Raw genomic sequence first — 18254 nt, forward strand, 5'->3', positions numbered from 1 at the left:
AGACCTTATTTGGATCTTGAGTCAAGTAAACAAACCACATTTTTAAATTTTGGGGGCTGGGTAGCCAGATGGGGCAGAGGCAAGCAGATCTTAGAGTTCAAGCAAGCCTGGTTTACAGAGTTCCAAGACAGCCAGGGCTACACAGAGAAATCCTGTCTGAAAAAAGAGGGGGGGGGGGGGAGGGGAGAGGCTGGGGAGATGGCTTAATCAATAAATATGCAAGCATAAGAATCTGAGTTTGGGGGGCTGGAGAGATGGCTCAGAGGTTAAGAGCACTGGCTGCTCTTCCAGAGGTCCTGAGTTCAATTCCCAGCAACCATATGGTGGCTCACAACCATCTGTAATTTGATCTGGTTCCCTCTTCTGGCATGCAGACAGAACACTGTATAAATAATAAATAAATAAAAAAATTTAAAAAAAAAAAAAAAAAAAGAATCTGAGTTTGGGTCCCCAGCAGCCCCATAAAAGCCAGGCGCAGCGTGCGCCTGCAATTCCAGTGCTGCCTAGGGCTTGATGGACAGCCAATCCAGCCAATCAGTGATCTCCAGGTTCAGTGAGAGATCAGTCTCAAAAACAAAGCAAAGAAAAACAAAACAAACCAAGATGGAAGGGAGCTGGAGAGATGGCTCAGTGTAAAGAGTACTTAACCGCTCTTGCAGAGGACCTGAGCTCAGTCCCCAGCACCCACATAGTGGCTCACAGCATCTGTAACTCCAGGTCCAGGTCCATGTCTGGACTCCTCGGGCAGCCTCTGAAACTGTAAGCAAGCCCCCCAATTAAACATTTTCTTTCTTAAGCTTCCTTGGCATGGTGTTTCCTCACAGCAATAGAACGGTGTCTGAGGTGAGGAACACAAGGATATTTCTTAGAACTGAAGGAAATAAATAGAAGTTCCTGGCTAAAGAGGTCACTGGGTGACCATGAGAGCAGCAGGGACTGGCAGGTGGCTCAGCAGGAAAAGGTGCTTGCTGCCGAGCCCGAGGATGGCCTGTGCTCGTGCTGTCTCCCTAATGGAAGAAGGGAAGTGACGCCTGTAAGCTGACCTCTGACCCCTCACACAGAACAAGCAAACAACAGAACAAATGCATAATTTAAACATTAGAAGAGTCCAGTGAGACAAGTTACATCCAAAGGGTTAGGTGCCCAAACAGCTTAGGACATTTACAAAGCAGCTCTGGAAGTTACAGGTAACAGAGTGAGCCTTGCCTGGTGGTGGTGGCGCACACCTTTAATCCCAGTGCTCAGGAGCAGAGGCAGGCGGATCTCTGTGAGTTCGAGGTCAGCCTGGTCTACAGAGCGAGTTCCAGGACAGCCAGAGCTACACAGAGAAATCCTGTCTCAAAAACAAACAAACTTTAGAAGCAGAATGAATCTTTCAAAGTTTGCAGGAAATAGTTTCAGTTCCAAAGTTACATATTCCTAGCCAAACCATTAACCACAAGAGTGGAATAAATGTGGTTTTCAGCATCCAACATCTCCAAAATCTCAGCTCCTGCATCTTTATTTTGTCAGAGTCTATAGAGGATGACTTCTACTAAAATGAGGTAGTTAGCGGTAGAGGGTGGGGACAGCTCAGTTAGGAGAATGTCTGCCTAGTATGCAGGAAGCCTTGGGTCACAGGAACCAGTCCTGATGGTGCCCGTTTACACGCCCAGTACTCAAGATGGAGACAGGAGACCAGAAATTCAGGTTATCTTCAACTACATAGAATTCAAAGCCAGCCTGAGCTACAAAAATTCTGTCTCCAAAGAAAGAAGGGGGAATAAGCCATGGTGACGCACGCCTTTAATCTCAGGACTTGGGAGGCATAGGCAGGGGATCTCTACAAGTTTGAGCCCAGCCTGGACTACAAAGCGAGTTCCAGGACAGCTAAAGCTGTTCTGCTGTTACACCACAGAGAAACCCTGTCTCAAAAAACAAATGGGGGAAGCTGGGCGGTGGTGGTGCACGCCTTTAACCCCAGTACTCGGGAGGCAGAGGCAGGCGGATCTCTGGGAGTTCGAGGCCAGCCTGGTCTACAAGAGCTAGTTCCGGGACAGGCACCAAAAGCTACAGAGAAACCCTGTCTCGAAAAACCAAAACCAAAAAAAAAAAAAACCAAAAAACAAATGGGGGAGAGGAGGAAAAACAGAAAAGGAAGATGCAGCCCTGGTATGCGTGCAAGAAACAGAAAATTGGTCACTGGAGAGTGACCAAGGGAAGAGGAGGAAGTCAGCAATCTCAGCTGCAGCCAATAGGTTTTCGTAGAGACTGGAATTATTTAGAGCCAACAGCCTGACTTGAGGTCAGGAAGGGGTTGAAATGAATCTAAGAGCATAGAAAAGGCCAGCAAAAAAGATTAGGATAACTACTAACCCCAGGAAAGCAAAAAAGTATATGAAGAGGAAAAGAAATTGTAGCTTACTACCTGGCTCAGCTATGGATATATTAATATATATTATTAATCTCGCCAAAATTACTATGATGGGAGCAGGTGAGATGGCTCAGGAGGTAAAGCCGACAATGGCAGAAGGAAATACACTCCCTAAAATTGTCCCCTAATCTTTAAACATACGCCACGGCACACATGCACCTATACACGCATTCACAGACATCATACGCCACGGCACACATGCACCCACACACGCATTCATAGACAACAAATAAATAATTAACTGAAAAAAGCTACAGAGAAACCCTGTCTTGAAAAAAAATAATTAAAAAAATTACTAGGGGTGGTATGTGTGGCTCAACGTTAGAGCACCTGCCAGGCACACGGGCGTGTGCGAGGCCCTGGGTTTGTGGCTCAGCATTAGAGCCCCTGCCAGACGTGTGCGAGGCCCTGGGTTTGTGGCTCAGCATTAGAGCCCCTGCCAGACGTGTGCGAGGCCCTGGGTTTGTGGCTCAGCATTAGAGCCCCTGCCAGACGTGTGCGAGGCCCTGGGTTTGATTCTCATCTTACAAAGCTCGCACAGAGGTTAGGACCAGGACACTGGGAAGGAAGGGACTGGAAAGCTGATTTGCAGAGTTTGCTAATTTCCAAGATGCACACAGCCTTTAAAATGATTTCAAGCTGCCAATGTTGTGACACAGCAGCTGAACAGGAAGGAAACTGGGAGGGGCGCAGCACTTGATGTTGAGGTGGGAGGTGAGTCTGAGGCCAGTCTGGGATGGGACTGGAGGTTCAGCACCAGTCCGGTAGATTTCCTTGATTTTGTATTTATTTACCCATTCTGTCATCTTTGGGATAGAATCCTGCTGTGTAGCCTGAGTTTGCCTTGATCGCCCTGCTTCAGCTTCCACTGGAGTGCAGAGACTACAGGCGTACACCAAGCACTCAGCATGTTTGACTCTTGAATATGCACACACAGAATTTAGAGTTTTAAAAAGTTACAGGAAAATATGCAGGTGAAAAGCTGGGCATGGTGGCACATGCCCGACATCTAGGCATTTGGGAGGTGGAGGCAGGGTAATCAAGAGTTCAAGGCCAGCCTGGGTTATGTGAGACCCACTTTGGGAACAACAAAATGAGGGCAAACTGCCTAGGACTGTGCTTAGCGCCCAGCCCATGTGCTCTTAATTCCTCGGCGATACAGCCCAGCATCTGGTGTTCACTTAGCACTGAAAAGAGGTGACCCTGGCGACCGTTCTGGACGTAGGGCGGCATGGGACATCTGCGGCACATGGGTTGGTGGGTGGGCATTTACCGTGCCAAGGTGTTGCTTTTACGTGTATTCCGGGAGGCTCTGGGACAGGTAGGCGGTACTCACGCTGCCTGGCCTCGGGTTGGCCTCCGGGCCCCTGTAAGTGGTCCATCGGGAAGTTTCCTTGTTCAGCTCCTTGAACTTTCCTTTAAAGACATGCTCGATGTCGGCAAGAGAGAAGGCGCAGACGGCTGAGCTCCTGGTCCCACCAACCTGCCTGAAGATAGTGGGAGCAGAGAGCACTCAGTAAGGGTTCCTCCCCTTTACAATCCCTGCCCTCCAGCTGCCCCCCCCCTCCCAGAGCTCAGTGGGATCCCAGCAGGCCTGGAGGGCAGGAGACAGGCCAAGCGCTGGAGGGTTCCCTGGCTCTGGGTTGAGGCCTGGCTGGAAGCCCATCACAGGATCTGAAACATGACTGTTCCTAATGAGGATTAATTGGGGCATAGGCCCTGGGGTGGCCCCTGCCTGTCTTGCCCAGGCTGTGTCCACAGGAAGAGTGGTAGAACCGGCTGCAGGCTGGATTCACAGGTAGCCTTCTTTGGTCCCTGGATTTTTGGTCCTCAGAGAATGAGCCACAGCTTTGCTAGTTCTTCTGTGAACTGAACTGTGCTGAACCACAGGCCTCTCAGTCTGTAACACACTGGGCTCTCAGCTCTGCACCTCACTTCACCAGACCCTGCACACCAGAAACCTTTGCTTCCTGGCATATGATTGGCAGGTGCCTAAATATGGTGATGGCAGACCATGGCTGTGGTTTGGCAAATCAGTTAACCTTTCTTGGTCTGTAAGCAAGGCCTTCCTGTTGATTTCAGTCATAGCAGCCTCCCTTTCGGCTCTGGCCAATAAGAAGTTGTTCCTAGTATGGCCACAGAATTTGTGCTACACAGATCTTCTCCCTGCCTGAGGGTGATTTCCTTTTATTTCCACTTCTTTACCTAATTGATGGGGTTTTTGTTTGTTCGTTTGTTTTTGAGACAGTCTCCAGTAGTCAAGGCTCTCCTCACAATGCACCTGAGAACGACCTTGAATGTCTGATCCTCTCGAGAGCCTTTTCTTCCCCCAGTCTTTTGTCCCACTACCTCTGACTTATGTTGTATGTCCGAGGATCAGGGCTTTGTTGGGGATTATTATTTTAAGGTACGTTCCTGTTGTTTATGCTGCATTTGTTTAACTCTGTGAAGTTGTGATTCTTTGCCCCTCTAAAACACCTAAGGGTCTAATGAAGAGCTGAATGGTCAAAAGCAAGGAAGGAGCAAGGTTAGGCAGGGCTGGCAGGCAGAGAAGATACAGGAGAGAACTGAGGAGCAGGAGGAGCTACGAGAGAACAAGGAAAGACGTCAGGGGCCAGTAAGAGCGAAAGTAAGATACACAGAAGTAAGAAAAGGAAAAAGCCCAGAGGCAAAAGGTAGTCAGGATAATGTAAAGTTAAGAAAAGCTGGCAAGAAACAAGCCAAGCCAAGGCTGGGCATTCCTAATAATAAGCCTCCATGTGTGATTTATTTGGGAGCTGGGTGGTAGGCCCCCCAAAAAGCCAAAAGAGTAAACCATCAAATTACAGGTCTTTGTACACGCTAGACAAGCCCTTCACCGGCTGAGCCCACTGCAGTCCTTGCTTATTTCGGAGACATCAGTCCTTGTACTGAACCTCCTCTCTCACCACCCAGTTTAGCGTTTTCTTTTTTCTTTTTTTTTTTTTGTTTTTGTTTTTGTTTTTTGAGACAGGGTTTCTCTGTGGTTTTTGGAGCCTGTCCTGGAACTAGCTCTTGTAGACCAGGCTGGTCTCGAACTCACAGAGATCCGCCTGCCTCTGCCTCCCGAGTGCTGGGATTAAAGGCGAGCGCCACCACCGCCCGGCTAGTTTAGCGTTTTCATCCATGTTTCGTTGGAGACAAGCTCCCTCCAGACTGGCCTCCAATTCCCTTATTCTCTTGCTGAGATTACAGGCATGCACCACCATGCTGGGTATATTGCTGATTTTTAGTGTCTGCCTTCTGTAAACTTTCATCCTTTTTTGGAAGTAGCCAAATAAAGCTAGTCTCTGTGCTTGTTTCTCCTGATGCATAAAAGACAGCAGGATCCCTGCACCCGAACACCTTTGGAAGGCTCAAAGCTTTCCTGTGTAAAGTTCAGTGTATAAAGTAGACTTTCTCCAGATCCCGCCTCCCTGGGATCCCGGAGCCCCCTTTGCCCTGCCCCGCTGCTCACCACTGGGAGGTAAAGACTGCATAGATGCGGGAACCGGAGGAAGGATCGGCGGGCAGCAGGACCGCGTGGCGGATGATGTTGAATGGCAGCTGGCCTGGCTGGGTGCAGAGCAGCTGGGCCTTCAGGAAGGTGGTCCACTTCTTCTGCAGCAGCTTTTCACCACCCACGTCGTTCTAGGGGAACCAATGGAGTCACGGGGGTGGTCTTTTCACGCTTGGCCCTGCACCCGCCTCTCCCCACTCCCATTGGCTCCGTGGCAGCCAGCCCTCCACCAGACCAGGGGCAGACCTTGCAGACTCGAGCCACCCTGGATATGTACAGCTCCTCAAAGAAGTCAAACTCGCTGGCTGTCTCCTCGAAGAAGAAATAGACGACCTGGCTAGATGGGATGGCTGCCACGAAGGAGGCATCCGCTGTGGAGCAGGACAGACAGGCTTAGGGGACTGAACATCAGGATGCTCAGGTCCCCTCGGGGACACATTAGGTGGGCTCTGAGGCCAGGACGGAGATCGCCTCCCATTCCACCGCTGAGACATATGTACTCTTTCTTTTAGAGATGGTATCTCACTATAGCTTTGGCTGGCCGCCCTTCAGGGTCCACTTGCTGCTGCCTCTGCCTCCCAAATGTTGGAATTAAAGTCGTGCGACACCCCAGCCAGCTGTATGTACTTCTTTGATTCATTTTCCCAAAGAGAGCTGAGTGAATTAAAGCCAATCGCAGACCCAGGGGCAGGAAGGGGTCCCAAGCTCATGCTGACTGGAGTCAGGGCCTTACGGTGCAGCCAGCGGAGGAAGATGTCAGTCTTGAGAACGGGCTGGGAGCCCAGTGTCCGCATCAGGATGGGCTCACTGCCCAGGAAGTTGTTCATGGTGCCAGAGTAGAGCATCCCATCTAGAACCGGGGAGAGCAAGGAGAGGCTGCCTGCCCTCCTCCCATCCTGTACCCTCTGCAGAACCCCGAAGCCCAGCTCATACTGTCTCCACACACACAGCAGGCCACCCTTAGATCGCTCTAGCCACAGTGGCCTGTGGAGCCTTTTTCTGGTCCTTCTTTAAACACCAATCCCAGAATGACTGTCTTGTGCTCCTACACCCTGGGTCCCTGCATATATTTTAAGTCTGCTCAAAAGACAATGGTCATCTCCTGTAGGAAGCCAGGGTCGGAAGTCTGAGATTCTTTGTGTCCATGGAGAGACACATGACTTCCTTGTAGCCCCTCAGTACCTGGCTCAATGTGGAGAGCGTTAGGAGAGGCCTTCGCCCGTGTACAGATAAACAAGCGGCTGAACCTCAGGGCTCACCTGGAGACAACCAGACCTGCTATCTCCCCACATGAATTTCCTTGCACCCCTTTGGGGACGGTTTCAGGAGGGGTAATGGCTGGGTTTTCTGGCTCTCCCTATGATCTTGCCCTCCGAAGCTCCTGGTCCCCCAGTCCGTTTCTTTGGACAACTGTCGTGCCTCGCTTTTCTCAGTGACTAGAAAAGGCAAGTTTTAGCCTGGTTTAGGAAGCCTGGTACTCACCGACCAAGACAGCTGTGTGCTTGTGAGCCGGGTCAAAGGGGCTTTGACCCTTCCCGTCCATGACCTTGTCCTTTAGGATGGGCAACAGGTGGGAATCTTGGAGCTCCTAGAGGGGGGGAAGAGGCTGGGAGCCCGGAATGCCAGGGTCGCACATCTCATAGATGAGGAGTACAAGGCACAGAGAGGGACATTGGTCTGGGGCCAGGAATCTTACGAGGGTCCTCAGGGACCCGAGATTCCCAAAGCTATAGGGCGGGGTGGGTGAGAGACACAGGTGCTGGGAGCCTGTGAACAAGCCGGCTCAGAGAACTCACAATGAAGGCACAAGCAGGGCTGAAGGCAAAGGTCCCACAGGCGTAGAGGTGGGTGGCGTTGAAAGAGACCAGGACTCGGATGAAGTTGAAACACTGTGTCTAGGGGAAGCAGAGAAACCAAGTTGCCTAGCCTGTCACCCCAAACTCCCTCCCGGGGGGTGGGGAGGATGGGGGAGTGGAGGGTGGGGGTTGGGGGGTGGGATGTGGGGGAGAGGATAGGTGGGGGAGTGGGGTGGAGGGAGGGGATGGGTGGGAGTGGAGTTGGGTCTTACAAGCTGCTCCCCCATGCGCAAGGGTCACCCGCACTTCACTCACCTCACTGCTCTTCTTCTTAAAGGCACAGTCATTCTTTTTTCTCTCACTAGCTGGCCAGGATATCTAAAGTGGAGAGTTAGGAGGAGCAGATGAAAGGAAGTGAGGTCTTTGGTTTTTCTATAAGCCACCATCCTCTCTCCGGCTCTGGTGTAAAAATACCAGTAAGGTAGGTAGTGGTGTTCTGGTAGGCAGTCACAACGCCAATTGGATTGGAACTATAGCTTCCAGGACATGGCTCTGGCTGAACCGGACAGATCAGAGTTCAAATCTAGACTCAGCAACCAACCGACTGTGCACTCTGGCTCAGGTCACAGGCTGCTGGCGGTTGCAGTTAGATGGCATGCGTAAGTGCCTGGCATACACAGCAGTGGTTATAACCTACACGTTTCCTGGGGCAAACTGTCAGCTCCTGAGCCACCCATTAGAGATGCCACATAGGGGTACAGATATCAAACTCAGGGCCTTCCGCACTCCAGACAAGGTGCTCTGCCACAGAACTACATTCCTAGCCCAGGACTCTGCAAGGTTAACATACCCCATATGTGCAGATGGCCAAGAGACCACACACCAGGAAGAATCCACACCATAGGCCTTCCTCCCCTCCCTCTTTCCCTTGTCTTGCTATCATTGGGGTGATGATAGCTCAAGAATCAAGGACTTCTCTAGTAGGTAGGTGCACATCAAATTATCTGAGTCACTGATTTGAGTCAATGTTTTTCTCTTTTGCCAGTGATTTCCGTATCAGCCATTTCAGCAGCTAATGTTACTCAATCGGTATTCAGGGCCTCGATAAACAGCAAGACCACAGTGGTATTTCCATCCTGTCGCTGCTGAGTCAGAGAGTGGCAGGTGCTCTTCTCAGCAAGCAGAATTGTCTTTACTTTCAGTCAGACCCTGAGCTCCAGCCTCCTCACCATGTTCCTCAGCTGGGGGATTCCTGGGCTCTGGATATTCAGGGCCAGGATGGCCTCTCGAGCTCCCACATAGAGAGTGTTGCCATCGGCACTCAGGAGCAGCGTGTCAAAGTCTCGGAGGCCTTTTTGGTGGAAGAAGCTGAGGGCTCTGTGCCCATCTCCTGTTGGGGCGCAGTGATAAGAAGAGAATGGGGAGGAACTGTGAACAGCAGCCCATTCCTGAGGAAAAGGTGGGGAGGGGTGGCAGGCCTCAGTAGTTGGGCCAGCTCTTATGCCCACAGCCCCCTTTTCCCTGAACCTCCAACAGCAGACACCTGTGCTTTGTGTGTTGAGTCCCCAGAAGAGAAGAGTGCCAAGGACATGGTAGTGACAGCCTGGGGCTAGGGGGTAGTGGGGAAGCCTGCTCAGACACAGACGGGAAATGAAGTGAAGTTAGACAATGCATTCTCAGGCCTGGCGGGGCTGCAGTGAGGCAAGCAGGGATAACAGCTGACAGGTAGACACAGGAAAGAGTTCTCAGTCACAAGCAGCAGAGGTGACTACTGTCTGCTTCAAGACATGTCATGGTTACGGACCCCCGCCACCTCCACTTCCCCTGTTCCCTTCTCTTGCTCTGTCATAGGACTCGCCCACCACCAGCAATACCGTGATTAGAAAGGCCTCATCCTCTCCCTCTTGAGCCCAGCAGTGTGGGCATGCCTCAATGCCACTGGGACAGGCTAAGTATGTTGGTTACTAGGGCCCATTCACTGCCTACTGTGGTAGCATGTGTGCCCTTGCACGTGTGTGAGTGTGTGAGCCCCCACTGAACTGGCACATCAACCAGGAGTGAGCACTTTAGCCCCCCCCCCAATTGACACATTTGGTTAGATGTGCACAGCCTGTTTCTTACCATGTTGGTATCAAGGAATCTTAGGACCAGGAGGAGTCAGAAGACCAAGTGGGAAAGGTACTCATGAGCTGCCCTGCCCTGAACTCAGTGCTCTCCTCATCCTGAGGCCTCACCGGCTTCCCCTCGAAGCCCAGTCTTGCTTGTGTCTGCACTCCCATCCACCTAGGGATGCCCCTCTTTCCACCGACACTTCATCACCTTTGCCGTTCTGCCTCGGAAGGCTGCTAAACTGTGAACAAAACTGCCTAATTTCTACACGGATGGTGTGTGGAATGTGTGTGTGTGTGGTGTGTGTAACACTTCCCTTGGGGTATTTCCTAGAATAAGAGGGTTCAGAGCCCCACAACCCCAGCAGGAAACCACTGAGGCTGGGTGCCATGCTCCAGCTCACCCCCAGATGAGCTGGTGCCTTCTCTTGGTGCCCCTCCTATGGACACAACCTGGCCTTGTATGATCTCTGCAGTTGGCTTGGAATGACCAGTTCCATAGACGTTTAGCATGGGCTTTAGCTTTGGGACACCTGGAGCTGTGAAAGCAGTCAGGAATTTAAGGTGTCTTGCTTGGTGATAGGAACACTTGAGAAGAGGAAGAAAAATCACTGGCTTAGCAGAAGAAGGGTAACGGCAGCCATGTCTTCCTTTCCTGATCAATTTGTGCCTCAAGTGGTCTTCCCTTCTCCCAGGCCCCCCACTGCTCCCTGGTATCTCTGTTTCTCCATTCCATTGCCCTCCCTCTGACAGCCCCTTCCCCCTTCTTGACCCCTGCATCTTTATCACACTAACATCCATGCCTCCCAGTTACCAGGCGCTTACCTGCGTGATATCTGACTCTGGGCGTGGGCCCCTGCCCTCCAGTCCCAGTGGCAGGTGGCAGTGGCAGCATCAGGAGCAGTTGGAAGAGAAAACCACCCAGGAGACGCCAGGGGTCCGGGCCCGGGGATGGTAGGGCCATGGTCAGAGGAGACTGTCACCAGATGGCTCTGAGGAGACAGGCACTTTCTGGGTGAGCAGTGCTTACCACACCCTTCCTGAGGGCCAATAGGAGAGCCCCAGGGGGTAGAAGTTCCTCTCTGGAAGGGCCCTCAGAGTCTCGCTTCCATTCCATTCCCAGCCTCACTGCTGCCTCCCCCTCTCCTCTAGATAGGGGTGCTGGCATGGCCCATGCTGTACCCCTGCTCTCCTCTGACTAGAATCCCACCTCTCTTTTCTCACCTAGGAGTACCTTTCCGCTCTTGCCCCTTAGCATCTCCTGCCCCCATGGTCCAGAGCCCTGATCATTCCTGGCCCTGGATAAAAGGCATAAAGTTCCTGTTGAAAAGGGTAGATCCCCAGGCTGGCCTGTCACTCAGCTGTGGCTACACATTTTGCCTGCTACTCATCCCAACCCAGACAAGCAGCCCACTCTTTCCCTAGCCCCCAGGGGCTCTACTTTTGTTTAATATCTAGCCTTCTTCTTCGGGGCACGGGCATGCCAGTTTATCTGCCAGCTTGGCCATCTGCATTTCCTGGCAGTGGCCTGGGCAGGAGTCCCTGGCAGACTCCCAAACTCTACAGCCCCCTTGTCTCTGTGCCTCTGCTGTCTGGCTCCCTGGAGTGTGGCATCACCCTCCCCCATAACCACCGAAAGCAAGCTGCCCACCTCATCCCACATACCCTTGAGCCAGTCACACTGAGAAGTCCCGAGTTCAAAGCCTGAAGCATCCAAGGCAAAGGAGGGGGTTCAGGCAGATAAAGAAGGCTCAACCTGGCTGGAATGGGAGTGCGGCCCTCCAGGCACCCATCCTGCGAGAGCCGAGAGCCGCTGTGGGTTCCAGGCCAGGGAAACCTGAATTTCTACCTCGAGTTGTGACAGATCCTGGCTTGGGCGGAAGTTGATGAAGGGTGGATCAGGGCGGGGAGACTGGAGGAGGGGGAGGCTCGCAGGCTCAGTAGGAGACACACCTCCTCCCCAGCTTAGTCTATCAAGAAATTAAGAGTTTCTCCTAAGCCATTTCAGTGATGCCCCGTCTATCACTTTCGCTCTAGACAGCCCGAGCTGCGGTCTCCTCTTGCTCAACACGCTCAGTGTGACACCATCTTTCATATTCCTCTTTTTCACTGACCCTGGAGTGGGTCCCCCGCTGCCACCTACTGAGAAGTAGCTGTAGGGGCCCAACCTTGGCACCTCCCACATCCTCAAAAGGTAAAACATTAAAGCCAGGCATGGTGGCGCCCGCCTTTAATCCCAGCACTCAGGAAGCAGAGACAGGTGGATCTCTGTGAGTTCCAGGACAACCAGGGCTACACAGAGAAACCCTGCCTCAGAACAAACAGACAGCAGCAACAACAACAAACTTGGGTCTGTATTTGTGACTCTGCTGAGGACGCTCACCGGCAGATTGATCTCCCCACACTTAGGGCAGCATCAGGCCAATGGGAACTTCGAGAATTTCCCATTTGAGCTCATGCCTCATAGGATACATGAGGCGCCCAGCTGGAATGGCGGCTGGTCTTCCTCCCCAGAGGCTTCGGAGTAGGCCTCGTAATGCAGGGTTAATGAGGCACCAAGGGTTCAGAGGCCAATAAAGAGTGGTTGGGCTCCCTCCCACTCATCCAGGTCAGCTGACTTCAGGTTGATGGGCACAATGACCCGGACTGCTCTGTCTCCAGTAAGTACTCCATCTCCATCCTAAACGCATTGTTCAATGCCAGGATGGTCCTTCCTGAAGGAGGACCTCTACCCTGCCAGCTCCGGGAAGAAGCATTCCTTGGTGGAGAGAGCGTCTCCTTCTGCTCCCATCTCTGCCATGGCTCAGGAGCTGGGCTCACACAGACCCCTCATGAGGACTAGTTCTGTCAAAACTTACTAAGACTCCCCCAAACCCTGACGCTGATTGTCACGACTGTGCCAATCTCTCTGCTCTCCTGACATCGTCTTCTGAGTCTCCTTGACCTCCAGCTTAGGCTTGGGAAGCCACCACCCAGGGCCTCTCTTTGGGGACAGACTGGCCTATCTGGGTCACAGGGAGGAGCTGTGATGGGGGAGCCAGAGAAGCAGCTCCAGCGCTCTTCCTATCTCTGCTCCCCACAAGCCCCAGTGCCCTCCTGCTCCCACTGAACAGGGTGAGGCATTGAGTGGGGCTGCAGGCCTCCCAGCTTTCACAGGTTGGGGACGCTGTCGGCTGGCTCCCACTTCCTGCCCTAGTGGGTTAACTTAGCTCCCATCAATGGATGGAGTAAGCAAGCATCAGGGTGGAGGGTCAGGGACTCTCCAATCTCTCCAGTCACTCTGGGATGATTCCTGACTCAGAAGGAAGAGAAACCTCCTCTAAGAGAGGCCATCTGATCTCAGCCCAGGTACTTTCTGTCCCGCGGTGCCACCCACTCTCTCCTCACAGAGCCTTTCAGGTCAAGCTGAGAGCAGAGGAAGGTGGGAGAAAGGCACAGAACCCCAACAGCACCCCTCACCCTTGAACCTCACAGTTTCGGTCACATAGGGCTCTGTCCTCAGGAGAGGCTGCGCTTAGTAAGCGTGGAGGCTCACTTCACTGCTGCTGTCTTGAAAGTCCTCAACGTTTTCTTTTAAAGAGGACTACATTTTCATTCATGCTGGGCCCCACAAATTATGTATTGGGTTCTGCTCCCAGGAAGTTCCCAGCTGGGAAGCCACACACCCTCCCTTGCTACACAAATGAGGAAACCAAGGCCAGTGACCGGAAGCATCTGAGCCAGGGCTGGCGTCAGGCAGCAGGCGGTCTGTAGAGGGAAACACCATCTTCACTGCCCCACTCCTGTTCCAGCAACTCAATTCTCCATAAGGCCTGGAGCTCAGTCTGGGGAATCCCCAGGAGTATGTCAGCCCCCGGAAATAACAGTATTAAACTTAAGCTTCCCCATCAAATTCCAGTCCCCCCAAGTCCTCCCACAACCCCTAGACCATAAAGGAGAGTAGCTACTTCCCGTGGGACTTGATCAACAAAAGTAATGGACACAGGAGTGAGGAGGGAGGGATGCTGGAGGGTTGACTCCTCACCCTACCCCTGCCTTGCACTGAGAGAAACCACTCCAGGCTTCACCAGTGACTGACAGGTCCAGTTTTCCCAGCCTCCTTTTCTTCCTAGCCTTAGGGGCAGCCCTCAGGAGAGCAGGGTCTTGGGGATATCCTTTTCCTGCTCCTCTTTCAACCCATGGCCCTGACCTTCTCTTATGATTATAAATCAGTCAAATCAACTTACATGGATTGAGTGCCTTCTCTCTCTCTCTCTCTCTCTCTCTCTCTCTCTCTCTCTCTCTTTCTCTGTGTGTGTGTGTGTGTGTGTGCTTGCACGCATGTGAAGGCACTAAGGATGTCCCCAGACCATGTCCCCATCAGCACCCCCCACCTTTTCCTGTCCCTACAGGTCTCCAGCATTCTTACCACCCTCCCCACTCCATCCGCCTGACCCCTTATCCAGTACCTCTAGGATTCCCTCTCCCAGTCTGGCTAGTGCTGGAAGCTGCATTGAGCATTACACACAATGGTCTGACTTCTCTGTTTTCCCCTCCTCAGGGCAGAGTCAGCGCCAGACAATGGCCCGCCCCTCTGTTCCGCACTGTCTGTCGGCTCTCCCGCTTCTTACCTGGAGCTGAGGATGCCTTTGAGCTTCCCTCCCCCTGGAATGCCAGGCGGCTTGGCTTTCCGGTCTCCCGGTGCCTCCTTCCCGCCACCCTCCCGCCACCCTCCCACCCCCATCCCCAACCCCATCCCACCTCACTGGTCCTTAGTCACCATGGCGACCGCATCTCTAAGTGGGAGGGACTAGAATCTCCCCATATTCTTCCTCCTCCTCTCCTGTCCCGCTGTGCCCCACTCCTGTGGCTCCTGGATTCTCATATGTGTAGGCAGGACTCCAGATGTGGCCGGGGGGGGCATCCTCTAACCCCCGTGGTCCTTACTCAGCTCCTTTGTCACCCTCAGCCGTCACCAGTGTGCAGGTATTGGGCTCAGGAGACCACTGAGACAATCCCCTTCATGGCCAGTTTGTCTTCATCTCCAGCTTTCCGAAGTACTGTGAATGCATCAGGAAGATGCACCTGGATGCTAGCCAGTCACCGACAACTGGAGTTTACCAATGAGGATGTATACAAAGACATATATGGATGCAGAGGGTCTCCACCAAGATGCTTAAGAGACCATCTTCACTGATACCCTGACCTCTGAGGGAGGGGCTACTCTTCTCAGGTTCAGGTACTGCACTCCCTTCCTGAGCCACCTTACAGCCACCTTACAGGAAATGGTGTCTCCAGAAGTCATCAGTTAACCCCCTGAGCCCCAAGGTCTGTGTTGTAAGAGGTGGATAGGAGGCAGACCAGAAAGAACTTCCCAAAAGTCTAATGGTAAATGGGAACAAAAGATTAGACACAGCACTCCTCTGGACTCTTTCTCATTTGGAGAACAGCGAAAGCAAGCAGAGAAGCTTTAGAAGACGCCCTGCTCCTGAGTAACCCTGTCTTCAGAACTCCTGTCTCCGCAGAACCTCAACTTCTTCAACGAAGGGAAGAACTAGGAAAGACCCTGCCGGTTGGCTTTCTAGGAGCTCAGAACTGCCCACTGGGCACCATGGACCTAGGAAGCAGGGTCTTTGGGTGCCAGCCTGACCGTCTATAACTTTCTATGTGATCCTAGATTGGCCCCTTGCCCTCTCATGCTCGCATAAATAAAAGAAGGGCTCTTCAGGCCACCTGCCAGCAGCCTGGCCCTGCTGCAAAAGTCATAGTATTTTTAGGAAAGGGGAAGTGAGTGCCCTGGAGGGGCCAGGCAGGGCAGGAGGTTTTACCAGCCAGTGCTGGTTCCTTGTGGGTCTAGGTTGAAATGGGTAAACATTGCCTTTCAGGGTGGGACTGCCAAGGAGGAGATGCCCTGTGCTGAAGGTAGAAGTGGACTCAGCAGGGTCACTCACTGTTTCTAACCTCCACTGTCACCGTCCCTGCCATACTACATGGGGCATGAGTCCGCATGGCTGCAGGTACTAGCCCCAGGCACTTGAAAATCTGTAGTCAGGGCAGGAAGCAGAGGTTGAGGCACAGAAGGCCCCATCCCCATCCAGGTCCTTGACTCTGCTGCCACCACCTTGGCTCTGAGGGAGGTGAGCCCAGTCTCTGTGGCAGGATTGGAAGGGACGGCCTCCATAGCAATCCAAGAAAAAGGGTGCCTACAGGTCTACTCAGCCCACGGTGTCCCATTCCTCCCTGCTTTACCCTGGAGCTAAGCTTCCAAACAAGAGAACAAGGCTTTTAGTTCCCGTGTGGCCGTGGTTGGAGAGGGGACCAAAGGACTGGTCGAACACCTGGCTCTCTTGTTGACAAGGAAAGGAAAAAGCCATTGCCTCTACTGCTATGAATGCAGTTCCCTCTGATTCTTTAGCCTCGGTTTTCCTACCTGTGGGAAGATGGAGTAGCCGCCATTGTTGATGGTGGGAAGGACAGCGAGTGGCTGGTGGACTTTAGCAAATGAAAGTCCCTGGGGGAAAGGAGGTGGGGAGGGAGGTAAAGAGCCCCAGGCAAACGGTGGCTCCTGGGAATGCCCTGCCCCCAAAAGAGGTAGGAGAGACAGACTTCACCCCACCATGGCACCCTGGCTGGCACACAGACACTCCATGCTGTGGCACCCACCCCCACCCCCAGGGATCATGGTCCCCTCCCGAGGACCACTTTACACCTTACCCCCTGCAACACAGACCCTAACCCAGGCGACCGAGACTTCCAGCAGAATCTGTACCCGGCAGGGGCGGAGCAAGGGCAAGCATGGTAGGGGAGAGGGCCTGCCAGCCCCCTCCAGTGCCCCAGTTCCCAGGCAGCTCTTAAAGAGACCAGGAAGAATTAGCCACAGGCAGCTTAAGAGGTGAATGTAGAGGAAAGGAGACAGCAGGGACTGGGGAGCAGTGTGAGAATTTGACATCACCCCACCTTCCCTGAAAGCCCCCAAACTTCTCTACCGGTCCTGAGCCTCACTCCATGAGGACTGCCATGCTGGCTACCCAGTTCTGACCACGGCCTCCCACATCCAGGCCCTTGTTCCCCTTGGGCTCCTGCCGACTTCCTCCCCTCCCCCATATTCCTGCCACCTCAGTCTCTAGTGAGGGATGCCAGCTGGCACTGACTGGAACAAGATATGGAGAGCAAGCCCAAGAAGTGGAAAGACCTGGGACCCAGCGTCAATCTGGAGCTGGCATAGGCACTTATCTGTCCCTCAGGCAGAGAGAGGGGAGACCCTGGGTAACCCTGCTTCCTACTTCTGATGACCATCGATGTTGTGACAAGTGAGGAAAAACGAAATGTGGCGTAGAGGTACAAGCCTGTCACCCCAGCTCTTGGGACGTAGAGGTACAAGCCTGTCACCCCAGCTCTTGGGACGTAGAAGCAGAGAGACTAGTATATGGAGTGACACACACCCCTATTTCTAGCAGGCATAGGCAGATCTTTGTGAGTTCAAGGCTAGCATGATCTACATAGTGAGTCCAAGCCAGCTAAAGTGCCTGGTGAGATGCTGTCTCATGACAAATAAAAAAAAAAAACAAAAAAACCCACAACAAACAAAAAGGGTGCTCCAGGCCAGACTGAGCTACAGGAAACCTCATCTCTAAAGAAAAGAAAGCTGAGGAGACAGCTCAGCGGGGAAAGCTATTACCGTGGAAGCGTGACTGCCTAGCACCATATGAAAAAGTCAGGTGCGGCAGTGTGCTCCGGGGAGGAGGAGACAGAAAGTCTCTGGGTCTTGCTGGACAGTCAGTCTTATCCAGTTGCTGAGCTCTGGGTTCACCTGTCTAGAAAACTAAGACAGAGAATGAGGCTGGAGAGAGACGGCTCTGCAGCAGGGACTGGGGAGCAGTGTGAGAATTTGACATCACCCCACCTCCAGAGGACACAGGCTTGATTCCTGGCACCCACATGGCAGTTGACAACAGTCATAAGAGAATCTGATGCCCTCTCCTGGCTGCCACAGGCACTGCATGCACATGGTACACAGACATACAGATGGGAGAGGCAGCCCATATCTGTCCTCTGCTCGGGTGGTTAATTCTGAAGCAGGTTTCGCACTTCCTGCCTAAGGAGACAGTTGTAGTACCATGGTGCCCCTGTGCACTCTGGGCTCTGCCTCTCTTTAAGTTCCTGTTGAGTCTGTCCCCGACTTGGCATGCCTCTGCTTCCCTCATTCAGCTCACACCCAGCGCAGAGATCCTCTCCCTCTGCAAATCCCCCCACGATTTCCCCACTGTGCTTTGGATTGCCAGAGCATTCTGCGAGTCGGGCACCCTGAGGGACTTGACAAGCCCAGTGCATGCACCCTGTTGCCTCACTTAGAAGGCGCAGAAGCAACCAGTCTACCAGAGCTCGCTCTTTTCTTTCTTTCTTTATGTTGTTTGTTTGTTGTTTATACAAGGTCTCGTTAT

General features: G+C 52.8%; 1 protein-coding gene across 7 annotated transcripts in view; it reads right to left on the minus strand.

The window, feature by feature from the left end:
• Positions 1 to 16567, minus strand: part of Sema4a (semaphorin 4A) — a 24647-nt gene extending 8080 nt beyond the window's left edge. Inside the window, exons 1-12 of one of the 7 annotated variants that reach the window (XM_057794171.1) lie at positions 16528 to 16567; positions 14575 to 14873; positions 11500 to 11628; positions 10660 to 10826; positions 8956 to 9116; positions 8042 to 8104; positions 7727 to 7825; positions 7413 to 7518; positions 6664 to 6780; positions 6177 to 6301; positions 5889 to 6061; positions 3750 to 3900 (exon numbers count right to left, since the gene is read on the minus strand). In XM_057794171.1, the coding sequence (XP_057650154.1) occupies positions 3750 to 3900; positions 5889 to 6061; positions 6177 to 6301; positions 6664 to 6780; positions 7413 to 7518; positions 7727 to 7825; positions 8042 to 8104; positions 8956 to 9116; positions 10660 to 10798 (1134 nt within the window). In that variant the 5' untranslated portion in view covers positions 10799 to 10826; positions 11500 to 11628; positions 14575 to 14873; positions 16528 to 16567. Of the gene's footprint in view, positions 1 to 3749; positions 3901 to 5888; positions 6062 to 6176; positions 6302 to 6663; positions 6781 to 7412; positions 7519 to 7726; positions 7826 to 8041; positions 8105 to 8955; positions 9175 to 10659; positions 10827 to 11499; positions 11913 to 14444; positions 14539 to 14574; positions 14874 to 16243; positions 16325 to 16527 lie in introns of those variants that run through there. The other 6 variants (XM_057794174.1, XM_057794173.1, XM_057794175.1 and 3 more) reach the window with 6 other exon arrangements.
• Positions 16568 to 18254: the final 1687 nt, after the last annotated feature.

Source organism: Chionomys nivalis, chromosome 18 (genome assembly GCF_950005125.1).
Source record: "Chionomys nivalis chromosome 18, mChiNiv1.1, whole genome shotgun sequence".
Classification (NCBI taxonomy): Eukaryota; Metazoa; Chordata; class Mammalia; order Rodentia; family Cricetidae; genus Chionomys; species Chionomys nivalis.